Source organism: Miniopterus schreibersii (assembly GCF_964146895.1).
Source record: "Miniopterus schreibersii genome assembly, chromosome: 1".
NCBI classification, from domain to species: domain Eukaryota; kingdom Metazoa; phylum Chordata; class Mammalia; order Chiroptera; family Miniopteridae; genus Miniopterus; species Miniopterus schreibersii.
In genome coordinates, this window is record NC_138101.1 from 178,786,104 (window position 1) to 178,804,859 (window position 18,756).

The following is an 18,756-nucleotide window of genomic DNA, read 5'->3' on the forward strand; positions in this document are numbered from 1 at the left end:
GGATTTTGATTGGGGAAGAGGTGGGTGGATTTATAAATTGTTTTGGCAATTAACGTAGGGAAACAAGGCTGAAAAGAAAAAACTGAGTAAAAAAAACTAACTTTCCTCAATTCTACCCTTTTGCCTACCGTTTAGATCACAGCAAATGCTGGCCCTGGCCGGGTAGCTCAGTTGGTTAGAGCGTTGTCCCAATACACCAAGGTTGCGGGTTCAATCCCCGTTCAGGACACATACCAGAAGCAACCATTGGGTAAGTGGAACAACAAATTAATGTTTCTCTCTCTTTCTCTCTCCTCCCCTTCCTCTTTCTCTCTTAAATCAATAAAAAATAAAATAAATAAAATAAATCACAGCACATGCCAAGCTAAAAAATAAACTAGTTAATTTGCATGTCAAGGCATAAAGCATACCTTCAATCAGTGTTTCCCAAACTATAGTCATCTGTGGATTACCTGAATAAATTTGCCATTTCTGCATATAATATGTAATATTCCACGACTTTTGTTTTAACCAGGAAAGTATCATTGTCTTAACCATATTAATGATATCAATACAATCATTAAGTGATGCTTTGGAAACTGATTAGCATACCATGTGAGGTACTATAAGTAAAGACAAGATTCTTATCAGACTGTGCTCAGTATTATCTATGTAGGTTGATACAACATCTCTGCTTGGTGTTCCTATGAGAATTTGGATCCAGACACTATTCTCATTAGGAATCAGGCTGAAGTGTCAAAATGCTGCCCTGGTGGCTGGGGGAAAAGGAGCATGGCTGTGTATTTGAGAGTGGGAAAAAAGACAGTTGTTAAGCAGCAGTGTTCACATTTTTATTGCGTGTTATAAAACATATGTGGTCAACATCTGTTACTTTCATTTGCAAATGGCAGAATTGGGAAGCAAAAAACCTGTACCTGATCTTTTAATCATGACTATCTGTCACCAAATTACTCACATCCAGGCTTCTGCAGATCTGGAATTTTCTTTCCACCAGATAGGAGTACGTAGTGCAAATTCAGCTGGTAACATTAAAAAAAAATCAGCATAGTCAAGCTGTCTTAGTCTTTAAGATTTCTGGACTTCGTCCTTGGAGGAGATCAGGATCTTCCCAAGGCCTGGGTCCTCGAATATTCTTCCAGTCATCAAAAGCAGAATCCTTTATTTTCTATAGAGCCACAAAAATTAAAGTATATATATTAGTGTAGGGGTCCTGTGGCTTTCATTAGGACATCAATGAGCAAGTGAAAAGAATCCAAACGGCCCTCACTTATAATTTTAGTAAATAAATCACTGCATATCAAGCATAACAACTGAAGTGACATATTTCTTAGGATTAGGAATTTTTCTTGCTTGCTATCGATGTAAATGCCCATCTTTTTCCTCATCACAATAAAACGATTAAAGTAAAATTTTAAAAATGTACATGCCTTGTTTTTGAGAGCACAGAGAAAGGGAAGAAGCTAGGAAAACAGAAGTCCAACTCCAAAGGCTGACCCAGCAGAATAATGACCAGCATGCATTAGCAGGAGTGACAGTAGTAAGTGAGAGGAAAAGAACAAAGGTGGAGACCCCGAAGGCTGCTAGAAGGACAAAAACAGACTAAGATGATTTGTCCTGCACCTGAGAAGTGAGCATGGGCTCAAGAATGAAAAGACATTCCCCAGAGCTGCCATGAGCAAAGCCCATTCGGGTAATAAAAACTACTCAGCTACAGTTGGATCACTGTACCTTCCGTCAGTGTGAAATGTCTCCCAGGCATAAGAATAAAGGTAGGATAAAAGGGAAAAACATGAGTGTTTCTTCACCCTTCCAACAGTAACTTCCATTCATCTGCTTTCACTGTTCTAGACTAACTGAGTGAATTAAATAGAAAAAGAGGCTCAGAGAACACAGGATACCTTATATCCAAAGACAGGGAATAAAAGAAGTTTACCTTGACACTTGGATACTGAGCTTTACTCTTTTACTAATGAGCTGTATAACCTTGGGCGAGTAACTGAAGCCATCTGGGCACTAATTCCCTCATAAGTAATAATAAAAAGGCTGGAACAAATGGTCTACGTGGTTTCTTCAGGTACCAAACTCTACGGTTTCTAAAAGAACTAAAATCCACTCTGAGACAAACCCTCCACAGCATCACTACTGACACAGTACTCATATATTGAGAAGTAGCAAGTTATAGGTTTGAACAAAATAATGGGGAAGTAGTGAATGAAATCATTCTCTAAATTCACTTATAGTTTTACCAGCAGTTTATATTGAATATATATGGATGAACAAAATTTTATTAATTTAATGTGCAAGAAAAAAGTAAATTATTTTTAAGTATAGTTATGAAATCATCCAAAATTATAAAAAGGTTTTAAAAAAAGAATAATAGCCTTCACCCAGATAACATAAGACACACATGCTCAAGAGAATTTAAGAATAATTATTGGATGGGATACAAAGTTGGCAGAACAACTTCATGTAAAAGTGCTCCAGTCTTCAGAGATCTTTGGTGAATAAAAGATTCTCTGTAGAATTCTGCAAAACATGCAGTCGTTGAAGACTAGGCTGTATGAGCCCTAGGTGGGCGAGACCATCTAAGGCTCACTAGTTAACAGCCAACTGCTATAGAACTGATTGTGGAACAGAGTCAAGAAGTGCTGAGGAAAAGCAGTGTCAGTATTGGATTTTCAGCAGTTGTCACAGTGGACTTAATACCTAGTTGCTTCCTTCACAGCCAGCTGAGACACCAAAAAGCTGCTCTTTAGGAATAAGAATGATGTCAAGAGAAAGACCTACTTAAGACTCATCCAACAAAGCTTAAAACTAAGTAAGCTCTGACAAGATCCTTTGGGGAGACAATTTGAACAATGAGACCTACAAAACGGGGTTTAGGAAGCACCAAAGCCTTTCCACAGTTCCTCCCTTATAAAGCACAAAACCAAGTTCAAAATAATCAGCCAATAATTGAACTGCCTGCTAAAAGTTCAAATCTCTTCAATGTATTATTCACAATGTCCACCTTTCAATAAAAAATGACCAAACACACAAAGAAACAGAAAAATACAGGGGTAGGTTTACATAATACAAATAAATACAATAATAAATAAATAATAATAGAAGAAACTGTTTCATGTACACTGTACTTGCAGCCGTCAACCGACTTTTGCCCACCCCTGTATAATTCATAGCTAAAAAATAAACAGAGAGAGACATCGTCCTCCCTCATCACATTCTATGATACAATGTGTAATTTATTAAACTCTCTGATTTATGCTAATCAAATGGGTAGGAAATGACACCTCATTATAATTTTAACTAACATTCCCATTATAAGTTGAGCATCTCTTCAAGTTTAAGAAAGATATTTATTTCCCTTCCTCTGAACTCTTTACAATGCTTCGCCCATGTTCCTACTGACCAACTGAATGGCTGAACTTTTCCATTTTGATTTGTAGATGTTCTTCATATTTCAATAAATTCATCATAATAAAGATAAATATTTTTAGGATTCCTCACTTAACTACTGACTTTATATGCATTTTTTTTTTAGGCTGAACTTCTGAATTTTTAATTATGAACTCACCAATCTTTACTTTTAAAGCTTCTGGGTTTGGTATCACATTATTTCATTTTATTTTATTTTTAAAAAATATATCTTTATTGATTTCAGAGACAGGAAAGGAGAGGGAGAGAGAGAGACAGAAACATCAATGATTAGAGAGTCACTGATCGAGCCCACACATCAGGCATGTGCCCTGACCAGGAATCAAACCCCAATCGCCTGGATCCCAGGTCGACACTCAACGGCTGAGCCACGCCTGGCCGGGCGGTATCACATTATTTTAAATAGGCTTTTTTTGACACGAGACCACAAAGAAGAATGTTCATTTTTTTCCTCCTCGGACTTTTAGCATTTTGGGTTTTTATTTTTAAATTCTTGATCCATCTAAAACGTATTCATTTATAGTGTATGAAATATACATCCATCTTTGTTTTCTTTTCAAATGACTACATAGTTGTCCCAATACCATATAGTTAAGGTAAATATTTTTTCTGCACTGTTAATCATTGAAGTTTACCTTAAGGCAGACAGAACCAGTCACTGACAGGGAGGATTATTACAAAAGAAAGACTATATTAACATACTGTACCTCATACTCTGATTCCAGTGACATTTTATTCATTTTCAGTCTTTTTTCTAACTCAGGATCAATCTGTAAAACAGAAAGAGGACCTATACATTATTTAAGTCTGTAGGATTTAATTTTCAATTTAAAGTTATATAAGGGATGGCTAGGATGGTATGGTAGATGACAAACACATGGCAAAATCTCCATCATCCATCACCCATCCATCCATCGAATCGCATAATGATAACTGATGTAGTACTACCACCACCAGTACTACTAACAGCAGCTAATGTTTACTGAGGACTTGTTATGTACCAGGCATTTTGACATATAAATACCTCTTTTATCCTCATAAAAACCTAAGGTAAGTATTAGTAGTATGATCACAACTAAGGAAAGTAGGACACAGGGAGTTTGAATAATTTGTCAAAGAGGCAGAACTTTGCTCTGAACCTTGGCCCTCTGCCTGCATGCTATTAACCGCCACCCTAAATTATGTTATTACACAAAAATGTTATGCTAATAAATAGAATGCTGCTCTTGAAAACAAAAAAGAACACCTTCCATGTACCGAAAACAAAGAAGTATCTACGAAAAAATTAGACAGGATTCCACAGTGGTGCCGTATTACCTGTGCATGGCAAAGTCTTTAGGAAAGAAGAATGTGATTGCTGAAATTAATAAACCAACAACAACAAAATCCAAATTAAATTAAATGGGATAGCTGAATAGTGACTGAACACAGCAACCAAATTAGTGCACTAGAAATACAACCTGAGGATTTCACTAGAATGATGCACAAAGAGATGGGATGAATGAAAGGTGTATTATGAAAGCTAGATCCAAAAGTTCCAACATGTCTATTAGGGGTTTCAGAAACAGACAGTGAAAAGAATGGAATAAGGGCAATAAATAATTAATCAGTACTTAAAAAGAAATGAATCCTTAGACTGAAAGAACACAATAAAAAATACCCACAACAAAACAAAAAAAGCCCATCTTAAGTAATAGCAAAGCTTTAGAATATTAAGGATAAAAAGAAAATCTCAAAAGAAAAATAAGATGAAAAGACAGATTACTTACAAAGGGATGAGAATTAGAAAAAAAACCTCAATTTTAAATGCTAAAATAAAATGAAACTATTCTTCAATGTTGATTATGGAGAGATTATTCTGAACCTCAATTTTACTTTTACTATATTCTTATTTCTTCCTCCTTGGCTTCTACTTGATTGAGGTTTTCTCTATCGCTGTTTTGAGTGGTAGAAATACATATAAACATATCAATAATTCCAGTAAATATTGAATTTCATCTATTAAATATTTTTCTGACTGAAATTTTTAGAAATCCAGCTATATACTATACTATTTATGAGAAATGTACTTAAAAAATAAAAGCACAAGGTTGAAGACAGAAGGTTACAAAAATGATACAACACAAAAAATACTAGTGGGGGTGGATATTCAATACATAGCTATATATATAGTTTATATATACATAAAATATATAAAATATTTTTATACTTTTGTACATAAATTATATATACACATACACTTACATATATTTTAATCCTCACCTGAGGAGTGAGGATATTTTTTTCCATTGATTTTAGAGAGAGTGGAAGGGAAGGTGGGAGGGGGACAGAGCGAGAAATGACGATGTGACAGAGACACATGGACTGGATGCTTCCCACACGCACCCCAACCAATGGCGGGGACTGCAACTCAGGTACCTGCCCTTGACAAGAATCAAACCCTTGATCCTCTGAAGGACAGGCTGATGCTCTAAGCACTGAGCAACGCCAGCCAGGGACATACCAATATTTTTTTTTAACTTACCTTTATTGTTGTAAGTATTACAAATGTCCCCTTTTTCCCCCATTGACCCCTTCCACCCTGTACCCCTCCCTCCAGGCCTTCAACCCCACTACTGTCTGTGTCCATGGGTTATACACATAAAGTCTAATGTTAATCTCTCACCACCCACCCCTGCCTTCCCTCTGAGATTCTTCAGTCTTCCATGCTTCTATGTCTCTGGATCTACTTTATTCATCAGTTTATTTTGTTCATTAGATTTCACATGAGTAAGATCATGTGACACTTGTCTTTCTCCGACTGGCTTATTTCCTTTAGCATGATATTCTCCAAGTCTCACCATGCTGTCTCTAAGGGTAAGGGATCCTTCTTTTTTACGGCTGCATAGTATTTCATTATGTAAATGTCCGAGAAGATGCTTGATATAATTTCAATCTTCTTGAACTTGTAGAGACTTGTTTCGTGTCCTAACATGTAGTCTATCTTTGAGATGTCCCATGTGCACTGAGGAGAATGCCTATTCTGCAGCTCTGAAGTGGAATGTTCTGTAAATGTCAATTAAATCCATCTAATCTAGTGTGTCATTTAGAGTCACTGTTTCCTTGTTGATTTTTTTGCCTGGAAGATCTATCCAGTGAAGTCAGTGGGGTGTTAAAGTCCCCTACTATGACTGTACTGCTGTCAACCTCTCCTTTAAAGTCCTCCAGAAGTTTTTTTGGGTTTTTTTCCAGCCTGTTGTGAGCCTTTTGTTCCGAGGTGGGTCTCTTGTAGACAGCACATATTTAGGTCTTGTTTTCTTATCCATTCAGCTATCCTATGTCTTTTGATTAGGACATTTAACCCATTTATATTTAAGATTATTATTGATAGGTACTTATCTGTTGCCATTTTATTTCTTTAGGCCTATGTTTCTCATTCTCTCTATTCCAACTTCTTATTACAGCAGTCCCTTTAACATTTCCTGCAGTGCTGGTTTGCTGGTGATCTACTCCTTTAGCCTTTATTTGTCTGGAAAGCTCTTTATTTCACCATCTATTTTGAATGATAGCCTTGCTGGATAGAAGAGTCTTGGATTCAGATCATTGTTTTGCATTACCTTCAATACTTCATGCCATTCCCTTCTGGCCTGTAGGCTTTCTGATGAGAAATCATCTGAGAGCCTTATGGGAGCTCCTTTGTATCTAACAGATTGCTTTTCTCTTGCTCCCTTTAATATTCTCTCTTTGTCCTGAATTTTTGGCATTTTAATTATGATGTGTGTTGGCTTGGGCCTCTTTGGGTTCTTCTTGCTTGGGACTATCTGTGCCTGCTGAACTTGTGTGACTTTTTCCTTGACCAGGTTAGGGAAGTTTCCTGCCACTATTTCTTCAAACAGGTTCTCTAACCCTTGCTTACTTTTGACCTCTTCTGGCACTTCTACGATGCAGATATTGTTGCGTTTAATGCTGTGCCACAGCTCCCTTAAACTGTAGTCCTGTTTTTTAATTGTTTTTTCTTTTTGGTTCTCTAATTGAGTGATTCTTTCTACCGTCTTCTAATTTGCTGATTCAATCCTCAGCTTCCCCTAATCTGCTGTTCATTCCTTCCAATGTTTTCTTTATTTCTATGTCATTCTTAATTTCCTTCATAGTTTCTATATCTTTTTTCATGTAATTGAGTATCTTTATGATCAGTATTCTGAACTCTGTATCTGATAGATTGCTTATCTCCATTTCATTTGGCTCTTTTTCTGGAGACTTGTTCTTTCATTTGGGGCTTGTATTTTGTCTCCCCATTTTGGCTGCCTCTTTGGATTTGTTTCTATGGATTAGGTAGATCTGCTAGGACTCCCAGGCTTTGGGATGGTCTCTGTTGTAGGCCAATGTCAGCTGCTCTTTGTGACTGGCCTTGAGTACCCTGCTTGAAGTTTCCCACACTTCACAGCTTCTTGTTCCTTCTGCTGGGGATGAGTGTGTTTGGACAGGACCAAGATGGGTACCAAGGTCTGCTTTTCCAAGCCCTGGGTCCAGAAGGAAATCAGGAAGACACCCAAAGTACCCAGAGGCTGTTATTCAGTTTCTTAATGAGCCTCAGGCTGTAGAAACTACAAGGGTGGGGCCAGAGGTTTTCCAGCAGGGTGGGGTAACTGCGTCCTCCCCAGGCAGAAGCTGCTTGGAAGGTAAATTTCTGCCTGAGAAAGAAGTCCTCTGCCTTATGGGGGAATGACTCAGCACCGGAATCCAGATGGCTGCCCTCTGAGCTCTACTCCCCCAACCAGCCCCCCTGGATTCTCCTCACACTGCTCTAGTCCACTCTGCCTCTGCCAGAGCCCAAGGTGAGTGGCTGCACACAAAAGTTTGTGTGTTGGCCCTTTAAGAGGATGCCTGCATTTCCAGCCACCTCTCCCTGGCACACAGAAACCCTGCTGCTTTTCATAGCCAGATGTTATGTGGGTACCTTTCTCAGTCCTGGTGCTCTGGGCTGGGAACCCAGTTTGGAGTTAGGCCCCAGAGTTCTCAGTGGGAACCCCCCACAGCTGAGATATCCCTCTGAACCTTCAGCTGCTGCCTGTGGGAGCCCGGCCAGCCCTCTCGCACCTCCACACTTCCTACCAGTCTCTATGTGGTCTCCACTTTTCATCCTTGATTATGACGATGCTCCCCAGCTAGTCTTCAGTTGCAGTTGATTATTCAGGGTGGTTTTTCTGAATTTTAGTTGTAATTCCAGTTTGGTCCTGGGAGAGCTTCAGTGTAGCTTCCACTCAATCTGCTGCCATCTTGGATCTCTCCATAGCAATATTTTTAATGGACAAAAGTTTCAAGGAAAACAGCATCAAAAAGGAACATTTTATATTCATAAATGGAACAAATTTTCAAGATGATGTTAGAATTATAAAATATTACATGACTACATCGCTTTGAAATTTACACAGCAAAATATATAAAAATATAAGTAATACACAAAACATATTAGAGGAGCTTAATATATCTTTCCGAGAAAGTAACAGATCAAGTAAATTATAAACACGTATGACTTTTGAAGATATGAGTAAAATAATTACGTTCTTTCTAATAGGTCTATACAGAATTTTGAGCCCAGCAAATTTAGATTGCCATCATCCCCTCAAATGTACACATTAACCTGGAATAATTGCCCCGACTCCCCAAACATCCTTCTTTACCTGAAGATGGTATTTAAGGAGATGGCTTGGAACATTTTGGGGGAGCGTTTTACTAAGTTTTTCTGGGTATCTCCCATGTATATAGGAGGTATACATATTATTAAACTTCTGTTTGTTTTTCTCTTGTTAACCTGTCTTTTATTACAGGCAGAATCTCAGCCAAGAACCTAGCAGGGTAAAGGGAAAATTATATCTCCTCCCCTACAGTTGATTGAATCACTCTGAAAAATACTTTGGAAATTACATACATACCCTACAACCTTTTGTTGTACTTGTACAACAAAAGAAATAGACAAGAATGTTCAGAACAGCATTACTATCAGTAGGCAAACTGCGAATCAACCCAAATGTCTGTCAGTGGTAAAATGGATAAATAAAAAATGGTAACACTTAGTGGAATACCATATAGCAATGAAAGAATCACGGGGTCAGCAAGTATGGCCCAAATCTAGTGTAAAAACTCATGAAAAGAAACCTGATTTCAAATCAAGTTGGGAGGAACTCTCATGATCTACATTGATCATGAAGCCCAACAGGAACAACTCTTTGTTTATAATAGCTCTCCCAGCTTCCTCTTCTCCCAATCTCAAGTTCTTTTTTGCATATTTTGTAGTATGCTCTGCTTTGGTTATTTAACTCCCTAATCCAGCTGTACGTGTCCTTCCATCTGTCATTAAAATAACAATCATTTAGCTTTCTTTTTTGGTGATGTCTGGATCATACTGGCATTGGTACTGTAATTTTTCTCATTTCTATTATCTGAATCTTAGGAAACCTGGTCACTATACTTGTAATGTTAAAAATTAAACCAGCACTAATTCCTTGCAAAGTACAACAGACAAAGCCAAAAACACACACACACACCAAAAAAAAAAACTGGTAATGCTCAGGATTACAACACACTTAACTGCACACTTATATCGTATTACTTGGCGTGAAGCAACAATGGATGATATATTATTGTGAATCCATGGCTGTCAGCATTAAGAATCAGGAGATAAAAGAGCAATGGCCACTAAGGCAGGAAGAGAAACTATGTCATATCTATTTCATACTGAAATTGAAAGCTACTGCTTTCAGTTTATTTTCTTAGCCCATTTCATGGTTTCTATTTTTTCTTTTCCAATTAAAAAAATGTATTCTTAATTATAGTTTACACACACAGTATATTAGTTTCTGCTCTACAACATAGCGATTCAACATTTACATACCTTACAAATCGATCACCACAATAAGTCCAGTAACCATCTGTCACCATATATAGTTATTACAATATTATTAGGATCTCATGGCTAGGTGGGCCAGGGTATTCTAAAATTCTAGAAAACTCTGTTCCTTATACTTTGCATCACATCCCTGTGTCGTCTCATGGTTTCTATACTTCCTTTTCAACCTTCTACACACATGACTGAAAAGCAGGAAATTTTGTGTCCTGGGAAGCTGGACTTTCAGTCCTAAAATCAGAATAGTTCCAGGCAAACTAAGATGGTTGGTTACCCTGAATCAATGCCACCTTTCTCTACCCATGTCAAAACTTCTCAACTGAACTTATCCTCTCTTGCTTCTTCTCAATCAAATTTGTCCTCTTAACCCCACTTTTGACCCCCTCTTGAATTCAACCTCAGCAATCTCGCTCTCTTGACTCCCCCTTGATCTCAACTTCTCAAACCTTGTAACACCTGTCAGCCTCAACCAATCTTATCCTTAGTCCCTCTCAAATTTAGTTCACCTCATCCTCTCTACCCTGTTTGAGCACAACCTCACTCAATGACTCGACTTTATCTCAGTTTAACTTCTCAACATCAAACAACCTAGTCTTCTAAATCTCAGGTCCTGCTCTCTGATCCTTCTCACCTGAACTGTCCTCTCAGCCTCCTTCCACAGACCTTGACCAACCATACCTCTCAACCTTACTCTCTTGACTTCAATCAACCTCTTTCTCTCAACTTTACCTAATTTTGTTCTCTTTACTTTAACCCCATCTTCTAGATCCCCCGTTATCCCAATCTCCTTCATTCTCTCTCCTTAACTTACCACCACCATTTATCCAATCCTCAAAACCAAACATCAAGTCATCTGAGATTTATTCATATTTTTATATTATGTATATCACATTAATCATCAAATACTATGTTTGCTGCTAAACTTTTTTCTGGAACCCATTTATTTCTCACTATCTTCATTGCACATTTTATTTCAGATTCCATTATTGTTCATCTATACTACTGTCAAAGCATCTGAATAGGTCTCTTTGCCTCCAGTTAAAACAATCTCTTCCTTACTATCTTGCTCCCCCAAACACCATCCACCCTGTACTATGTTGCCAAAGAGATATTTCTAAAATGAAAATCTGACCATATACTTAATACTCCCTCTGTTATAGAATATTAATCATTTCCCCCATTTAGCTCTTACTCGTTCTTAAAACCTGAATTCAAAGGTTCACACCTCTAGCAAACCTTCCAAATACCCCATTCCCAGATCTAATCTGTATGCCTCTATTTGAAGTTCTAGTAATGTTTTATGCAAAATTCTAATATAGCATTTTCCTGGGCACTGTTATATGTTTGGGTACATGTTCACATTTAGATGTCTTCCAGCTGCAATTATGCCATAAGCTTTGTAAGAATCAGTTTCTTAAATCTTTATCTGTAGGATCTAATACATGATAAACATATGACAACTATTCAATTATTTTTCAAATATATACGTGTTATCTTACTTCCAAAGGTCAGATTATTATAACTTTCATCTTAAAGCAAAACGGAAAAGAATTCCTCAATAAAATAACTGGGATGTGCCCTGGCCCGAGTTCCCAAGTGGTTAGAGCACTGGCCCACACACCAAAGGGTCTCGGGTTCAACTCCCAGTCAAGGGCATGTACCTGCGTTGCGGGTTCACTCCCTGGCCCTGGTTGAGGCAGGTGTGGGAGGTAACCAATCCACGTGTCTCTCTCATATCGATGCTTCTCTCTCTCTCCCTTCATCCCTCCCTCCCTTCCAGTCTCTCTGAAAAGCAATGGAAAAAATATCCTCAGGTGAGGATTAACAACAACAAAAATTGGGATGCTAACAGATCTTTTAACTCAATTGATAATTGCCCTATTCCCTTATAGAAACCATTGTACCATATTCTTTTAAAATGTAATATTCATTCTAATAATACCTATTGTCTTTAGGACTAGCTGGAGTTGGTGTTTCTCTTAAACCATAAAATTAACTGAGCAAATTGAATAGGCCTTTGATACTCTTTACTTTAGCACCCATGTTACTGAGGTCTGCTAATGAAATTTATCTATTACTCGGAGAAAAACAAATATCAGATGTGTGCCACACACAAAAACTACCTACTTCTCAATCAACCAGAATTCTTGTGTAACACTTGACTTGAATTTGACAGTAATTGGGTAATCACTGAGGGTGGGAATACTAGCTCTACCCCTCAATAGTCATATGACCTTAGGCAAGTTACTTAAGCTCTCTGGGCTTCAGTGTCCTCACCTATAAAATAAAGACAACCATATAGATATGAACCAGTACAGTCTTCCACAAAGGGATACTTATAAAAAGATAAGTATAACTATTTATAATGAAAAATAATTTTTCTTTCTTTTACTATAAGTTACTAAAGATGCACTACAATATAATTCATAAAATTACTGGTATTCATGTGAAATAGCTAATTTAAAATTGAAGTAATAAAACGGAGTGAAATTGTTGTCCCATGTTCTTTAGTCCCTTCTAAATCCTAAAAGCAACTACATCAGAGCACATGTTGTGGCAAAAAAGCTAACAATATTGCAAATTTTCTAGTGAATAGGAGAAAAATTACTAAACTCTTCACATTTCCTGATTCATTTCCATGTGATCATTAGTGTTGTTATAAAGAGTAAGAAAGAGCCCAATCATCATATATCAGTCCTGAAAGGCTAGACAAGACTCAGACTGCTTAGTATGCTGAGTATACACATCTCCTAAACCAGAACACACATATACACAGACACATGTCAAACTCCAATTACAGTTCTTACTTTAATCTTCACAGCATCATAACGGATTTGTGAAAACTCACGAAGACCAAAAGAACCTCCAACAATCAACAGCTGAAACAAAGAAAGGAAACAAACAAAACAGAAGGGCAGAATTCAGTCTACTGATAGATTACTAATCTAAATGCCCCAACAGCGATAGATTATACAAAATCTTATAGATTATCTTTCCTGGTTAATTACCATTCACCTTTCAGAACAGGTGCTTTATATACTGTCACTGGGAAACGTTTTAGCACATTACCAAATACCAAAATCAGTACTCCACACTTGTACCTGACCTTATGGTTTAAGTATCATCACAAGCATTTTATTAGTTCATCCTTACAAAAGACGTGTGAGCTAAAGAAAAAATCCATTTAATAGATGACTTGTCCATGATCACAATGGATAACGCCAGGAATAAAATTCTGGCCTTGTTTCTTCAAGACCAGAATTCTTTCAATTTTATATTTTACAAAATAAGCCAATGGAAGAGCATTTTTCTCCACTTCCTTAGCAAGTGATAAAAGAATCTCATGGAATATGCCATATCCCTCAGTATATGGTCAATCTTAAAAGAGCCCTCGAATTGTCATTGTTGCTTTATCATCCCATCAATAATCTAATGGGCTTTAATTCCTAATCCTAAAGCTGCAAAAGTCTAACACTTGGAAAAACATTAAGTTTAATCCCTATCTTCCTTATTAATATTACCAATTAAAGAAATACAATGCCCTAGCCGGTTTGGCTCAGTGGTTAGAGTGTCAGCCCTAGGACTGAAGGGTCCTGGGCTCTATCCCTGCCCTGGTCAGGGCAGGTGCAGGAGGCAACCAATTGATGTGTCGCTCTCACATGAATGTTTCTTTCTCTATTTCTGTCTCCTTTCCACTCTCTCTGAAAAGCAATGGAACAAATATCCTCAGGTGAGGATAAAAAAAAAAAAAAAAAAGACAAAAAGACATAAAACCATAAAACATCATGAAATATAAAAATTTATCATTTTGAAGTTGGAATATCAAAAAAACCTTGAGACTACAAATTTCAAAACCCAATAAATCTGACCACATAAAAATGTAAAACATCTATCCCAACAAATACATGAAATTAAAACAACATAAATCAAAATACAACAAATCAGGTACATATCTGTGATTTATAAGCAGCTAATATTTGCAATGTTAATATGTAAGAATTCCTTGTAAAATGAAATAATTTTTGTCTCTTAGTTTCAATGCAAAGACACACCCCTGGTTTTCCTAACTCCTTCTCAGTTTCCCTCTATTTATTCCTCACCTTTCCAAGTTTCATACCTCTTCTACCTATTCACAACCAACACTGAGTCCCTAGGTGAAGTCTTCCAGTTCCATGGATTTAAATGTAGCCTCTATAACCTAACAGCCTCCAAGTGTACATTTTCAACAGGAAATAGCCCCCTGAACTAAAGATCTGCCTTCCTACTGGGCATCTCCACTTAAAAGTCTAGCAAGAATATACAAATTAACATTTTTTTAAAAAGCCTTCTGATTTTTACCCCAACACTCTCTCTACCCCAACCTGCCCCTAATCACTAGTTCACATCCCGGAAAATGTCGATTACTTTCATCCAATTGCTCAAGCCAACTTCTTTAGTCATCTTTAGCTCCTCTCATTCCTATCTCACATCTAACCCATTCCGGAGTTGTCACCTCTACTTTTCAAAATATTTCTTGAATCTGACAATTTCTGACCATATCGTTTCCTAATACTGTAGTCCAGGCCACTATCATCTCTTTCCTGGAGCACTGTCATCACGGTACCCACATGTTACTTGGGGGGGGGGGGGGGGTCTGGTCTTTGTCCTGGGTTCCTGGGAGGGAGCTGCTAACTCGGAATTTCCTGAGTGCTTTAAAAATATAAACATCGACCTTTCGAGGGCCGCTACGATGTGGCAGGCGCCGCGCTAAACACTCAATTCACAAGGTTTTACTTAACAACAACCCTGGAAGAATTAAGCCAGTTCACAAACTAGGAAGCTGAAACATGGAGATGCCCGCAACCGTACAGTTACATTAAGCAAATCCGTCTAGTTCCAGAGAGCCGGGCCACCGCCAAGCTGTAGAGGCGCGGGGCGGGGTGTTTAGTGATCATTCAGATTTGGAGTAAAATCTGGTTCTGCGTCGCTCTCGGAAGCACCAGGGAAGGTAGGAGGAGGGGCCTCGAGATCCCACTGCCCGGAGAAGACTAGAAATAGGGCTGCCTGAAAGCTCCCAACCTACCCCAGCCCCTTCCTAGCCCGGGCATCAGTTCCCCGCCTCTCGAGCTACAGGTACCCCGCGGTCTCCGTCCGGCCAAACTTGAGGTCCCACCCCTTCCGCAATCCCGCCCCCACACTTTTTCTCCAGCACTCACCAGCATGGGGACCCCGTAGCGAAGGGTCTTGCTCTTGCGCAAGGCGCGCGTCGTCGCGCGAGTAAACATGACAGAACTCTCCGACCCGCCCGCGCACCCGGCCAAGCAGGCCCCGCGCGGCCCCCCAAGTCTCAGCGGCCCAGGCCCCCTCCGAGACCAGGACGTCCTAGGCGCGTCCCCTTCCCTCAGCCTCCGGCCGCTCGTCCGCTCCGGTCAGGCCTCCGCCAGGCAAAAGCCATCGAGTCATCGTAACACACTCGCGCGGCCGCCCGGAAACCGAGCGTCAGAAGTTTGGTTCCGCAGGCCGGCTTGCTACAGGGACTTAGGGGTTTCAGTCGCCTTGGTGCTCGTCCTCCAGCCGTCTGGTGACCGGTACCGCCCACGCTCTGGGTCTTGACCAGCGTCTTCTTAAGACAGTGCCTAGGACGTAGTCGCTCGATAAAGTCAGCTAAAGAAAAAATAAAGTTGGAGATAGTTTCTATAGCTATTTAAACGGGGGATGGGGCCCGGCCGGGCGTGGCTCAGTGGTTAAGCGTCGACCTGGGATCCAGGCGATGAGGGTTCGATTCCCGGTCAGAGCACACGCTCGGGTTGTGGGCTGCAGCCGATCAGTGACACTGTAATCATTGATGTTTCTCTCTCTCTCTCCCTCTCCCTTCCTCTCTCTGAAATCAATAAAGATGTATTTAAATAAATAAGTAAGTAAATAAATAAATAAATGTGGGATGGGAAGTTGACCAGCTTAATAGAGATTTTCAGAAATAAATAAATCGCCACAAAAGATTAGGTTGAATGGTAATCAGTATAGTATCTTGCTAATCACTGAACCTTTAATGCTAATGCTTTTACTATGAAATAGCCTATACTCTTCATTTATGAATGTCAGTTCCTCACTCATTCAAACTATGTAGCACATCTTTATGTGGATCATTAGAAGGCTCCAGGAACACAAAGATGAAAAGAGGTGATCCCTGCCTTAAAGACGCTGGCAGTCTAATGGGCACACAAGTGAACATGGGTCTAACTGCTGTGAGAGCTCAGGAAACAGCCCCCATGTGCCATTTACCAGGGCGAGTCAGAGAAAGCCTCACCTACCAAGAACTACATAGTCACTCCAACTTCCTCAGCAAGGAATTTGAGGCCCTTTGTGATATGACTTTGGCCTGCCTTTTCTGCCACTTTTCCTCATCCGCTCCATGCTCCATTCTGGAGGAGATAGCCTTCCCTGCGTATTTCAAGAACTTCCATCCCCTCACAGTGCAGCTTCAGGAACACCAGGTTCTTGAATCCTCCCTACTCCACAGGCAATGTCAATTACTCCCTGCTTGGGCGGTCCAGTAGCCTTTGACTAATATACATCACCGAGCATCATCACTGTAGTTTTAGTATATAAAGTCATTGTCGCGCTGCATAACATGTAAGCAAAATGAAAATAGCACAGTGGGAAGGATACTTCACTTTGAATTTGAAACTTGGGGTTTTCCTTTTGGTTCTGGACTGAGGAAATGAGTCAAACCTGCCAACCACCATCACCACCCCCAAAAGCATCACCTAAACTGAATCAAGGGAGATTTTGGAGTATAAAAGGAAGACTGCTAATTCCTTTCCTCACTCCTATTTCTCCAACCTTTCCTCCAATCTCTCCAAGGAAGAAACACCTTGCAAATCTGGAACAGTAAGAAAGGTGGGAGGACGTAACCTGAGAAGTTTGGGAGTGCTGGGAGAAAATTCTGTATATTTATGGGGGAGTCTGGAGCATTTGTAGAATGCAGGAGAGTTTAGGATTGAAACGATGGGCTTATAAACAGGGTCGTTATGGTTTATAAATAAGGTCTCCTTTAATGTTGTGATTCTTTTGTACTTTATTTTGGATTGTTTGACTTACGCTTTTTGTTGTGTCTTTGTTTAATCTGTGTGCAGAGAAGGAACCATACAGGGCCATAGGGTTTATTAGAGAATGTATTGTGACATATGCTAGATTTGTGTTTGGGATTGCTTCTCTCCTCATTCATCTCCTTTGATATTTCAGAACTCCGACAGCATCCAGGTTAGTTAAGTGTATTATTTTTCCCCTTTCCCTCAGATCATAGATTCCAAGGGCGCTATTCTAAAAGTCTAGACCCTTTTCTATCTTTTAACTACAAAAACATCACCATACTGGATCCAACTTCAATAAAGCTTTTGTACTCAGCTAGAGGTTAACAATGGATTAAATAATACACATATACTCTAGGTAATACTATAGCTAATCATCTGTCACCCCTTCCAGATGAAGCATGTATTCAATTTAAGTGAATACATGTCTTCAGCCTCTCATTTGTTCAATCGTTCTAATAAGCATTTATTGAGAACCTTGAGATGACCCTGAAAATGCAACTAAATTGTAAGAACTACAAGTATGCTGGAAAATTGTCAGGGGACAAATTTGGGGTCAATGAGGAATTTAAGCACCAATTGAATATTATTATATAGGTGGGAAACTCTATTGTCTATGTTTAGTGCCCACCTGAAGTATCACTACTTGTATACCTCAGTTTCTTTTTTTAAATATATTTTTATTGATTTCAGAGAGAGGAACAGAGAGGTAGAAACATCAATGTTGAGAGTCATTGATCAGCTGCCTCCTGCACACCCCCCACTGAAGATCGAGCCTGAAACCCGGGCATGTGCCCTGACCGGGAATCAAACCTCAATCTCCTGGATCCTAGGTCGATGCTCAACTCCTGAGCCACACCTGCCAGGCTACCTCAGTTTCTTTATCTGTTAAATCAGAGTGACATTTGTCATCGTTTTTTTACAGTTCTCAAAAAACAACAAAAAACCCACACACAAAATAGCTCATCAGTATGGCCTCTACTATCTTCTCTGAAATATGACTCAAATCCCATCTGTGCATCTCCAATGTAATAAACAATCAAAATGTTTACTCAGCCATTATAACTGTCACACTTCCAAGTGGGAAGATATGAAAATTTACATGCAGGAAATAAGGCATCTCCACCACCCAATCCAGTCCCTCAGGACTGGTTATGTTCTTGATCTCTAGGTACATTATCCTCCAGTATCTGCTCTATCATCACTTAACTCATGCAGATACATGAGAGTTATCAAAATCACCAATCTTGAGGACTTTAGCACTGAGGTCAGGCTTTAGAACTATGGCCAGATCTAATGGCTTATGGTATGAAAAGATTAGTTACTTCATGAATCTTTGTATGATTCCATAATTGACATCTAATATCT

General features: G+C 39.1%; 1 protein-coding gene across 5 annotated transcripts in view; it reads right to left on the reverse strand.

Moving 5' to 3' along the window:
- Positions 1-15,961, reverse strand: part of LOC308549083 (cytochrome c oxidase assembly protein COX16 homolog, mitochondrial) — a 38,523-nt gene extending 22,562 nt beyond the window's left edge. For 3 of the 5 annotated variants that reach the window (XR_013997710.1, XR_013997711.1, XR_013997712.1), the window contains exons 1-4: positions 15,514-15,961; positions 13,126-13,197; positions 4,143-4,205; positions 956-1,165 (exon numbers count right to left, since the gene is read on the reverse strand). Coding sequence is in view for 2 of the 5 variants with exons in the window: in XM_081121376.1 (XP_080977502.1) it covers positions 1,049-1,165; positions 4,143-4,205; positions 13,126-13,197; positions 15,514-15,582 (321 nt within the window). In the remaining 3 variants the exon portion in view is untranslated. Of the gene's footprint in view, positions 1-810; positions 1,166-4,142; positions 4,206-13,125; positions 13,198-14,418; positions 14,929-15,513 lie in introns of those variants that run through there. The other 2 variants (XM_081121376.1, XM_081121377.1) reach the window with 2 other exon arrangements.
- Positions 15,962-18,756: the final 2,795 nt, after the last annotated feature.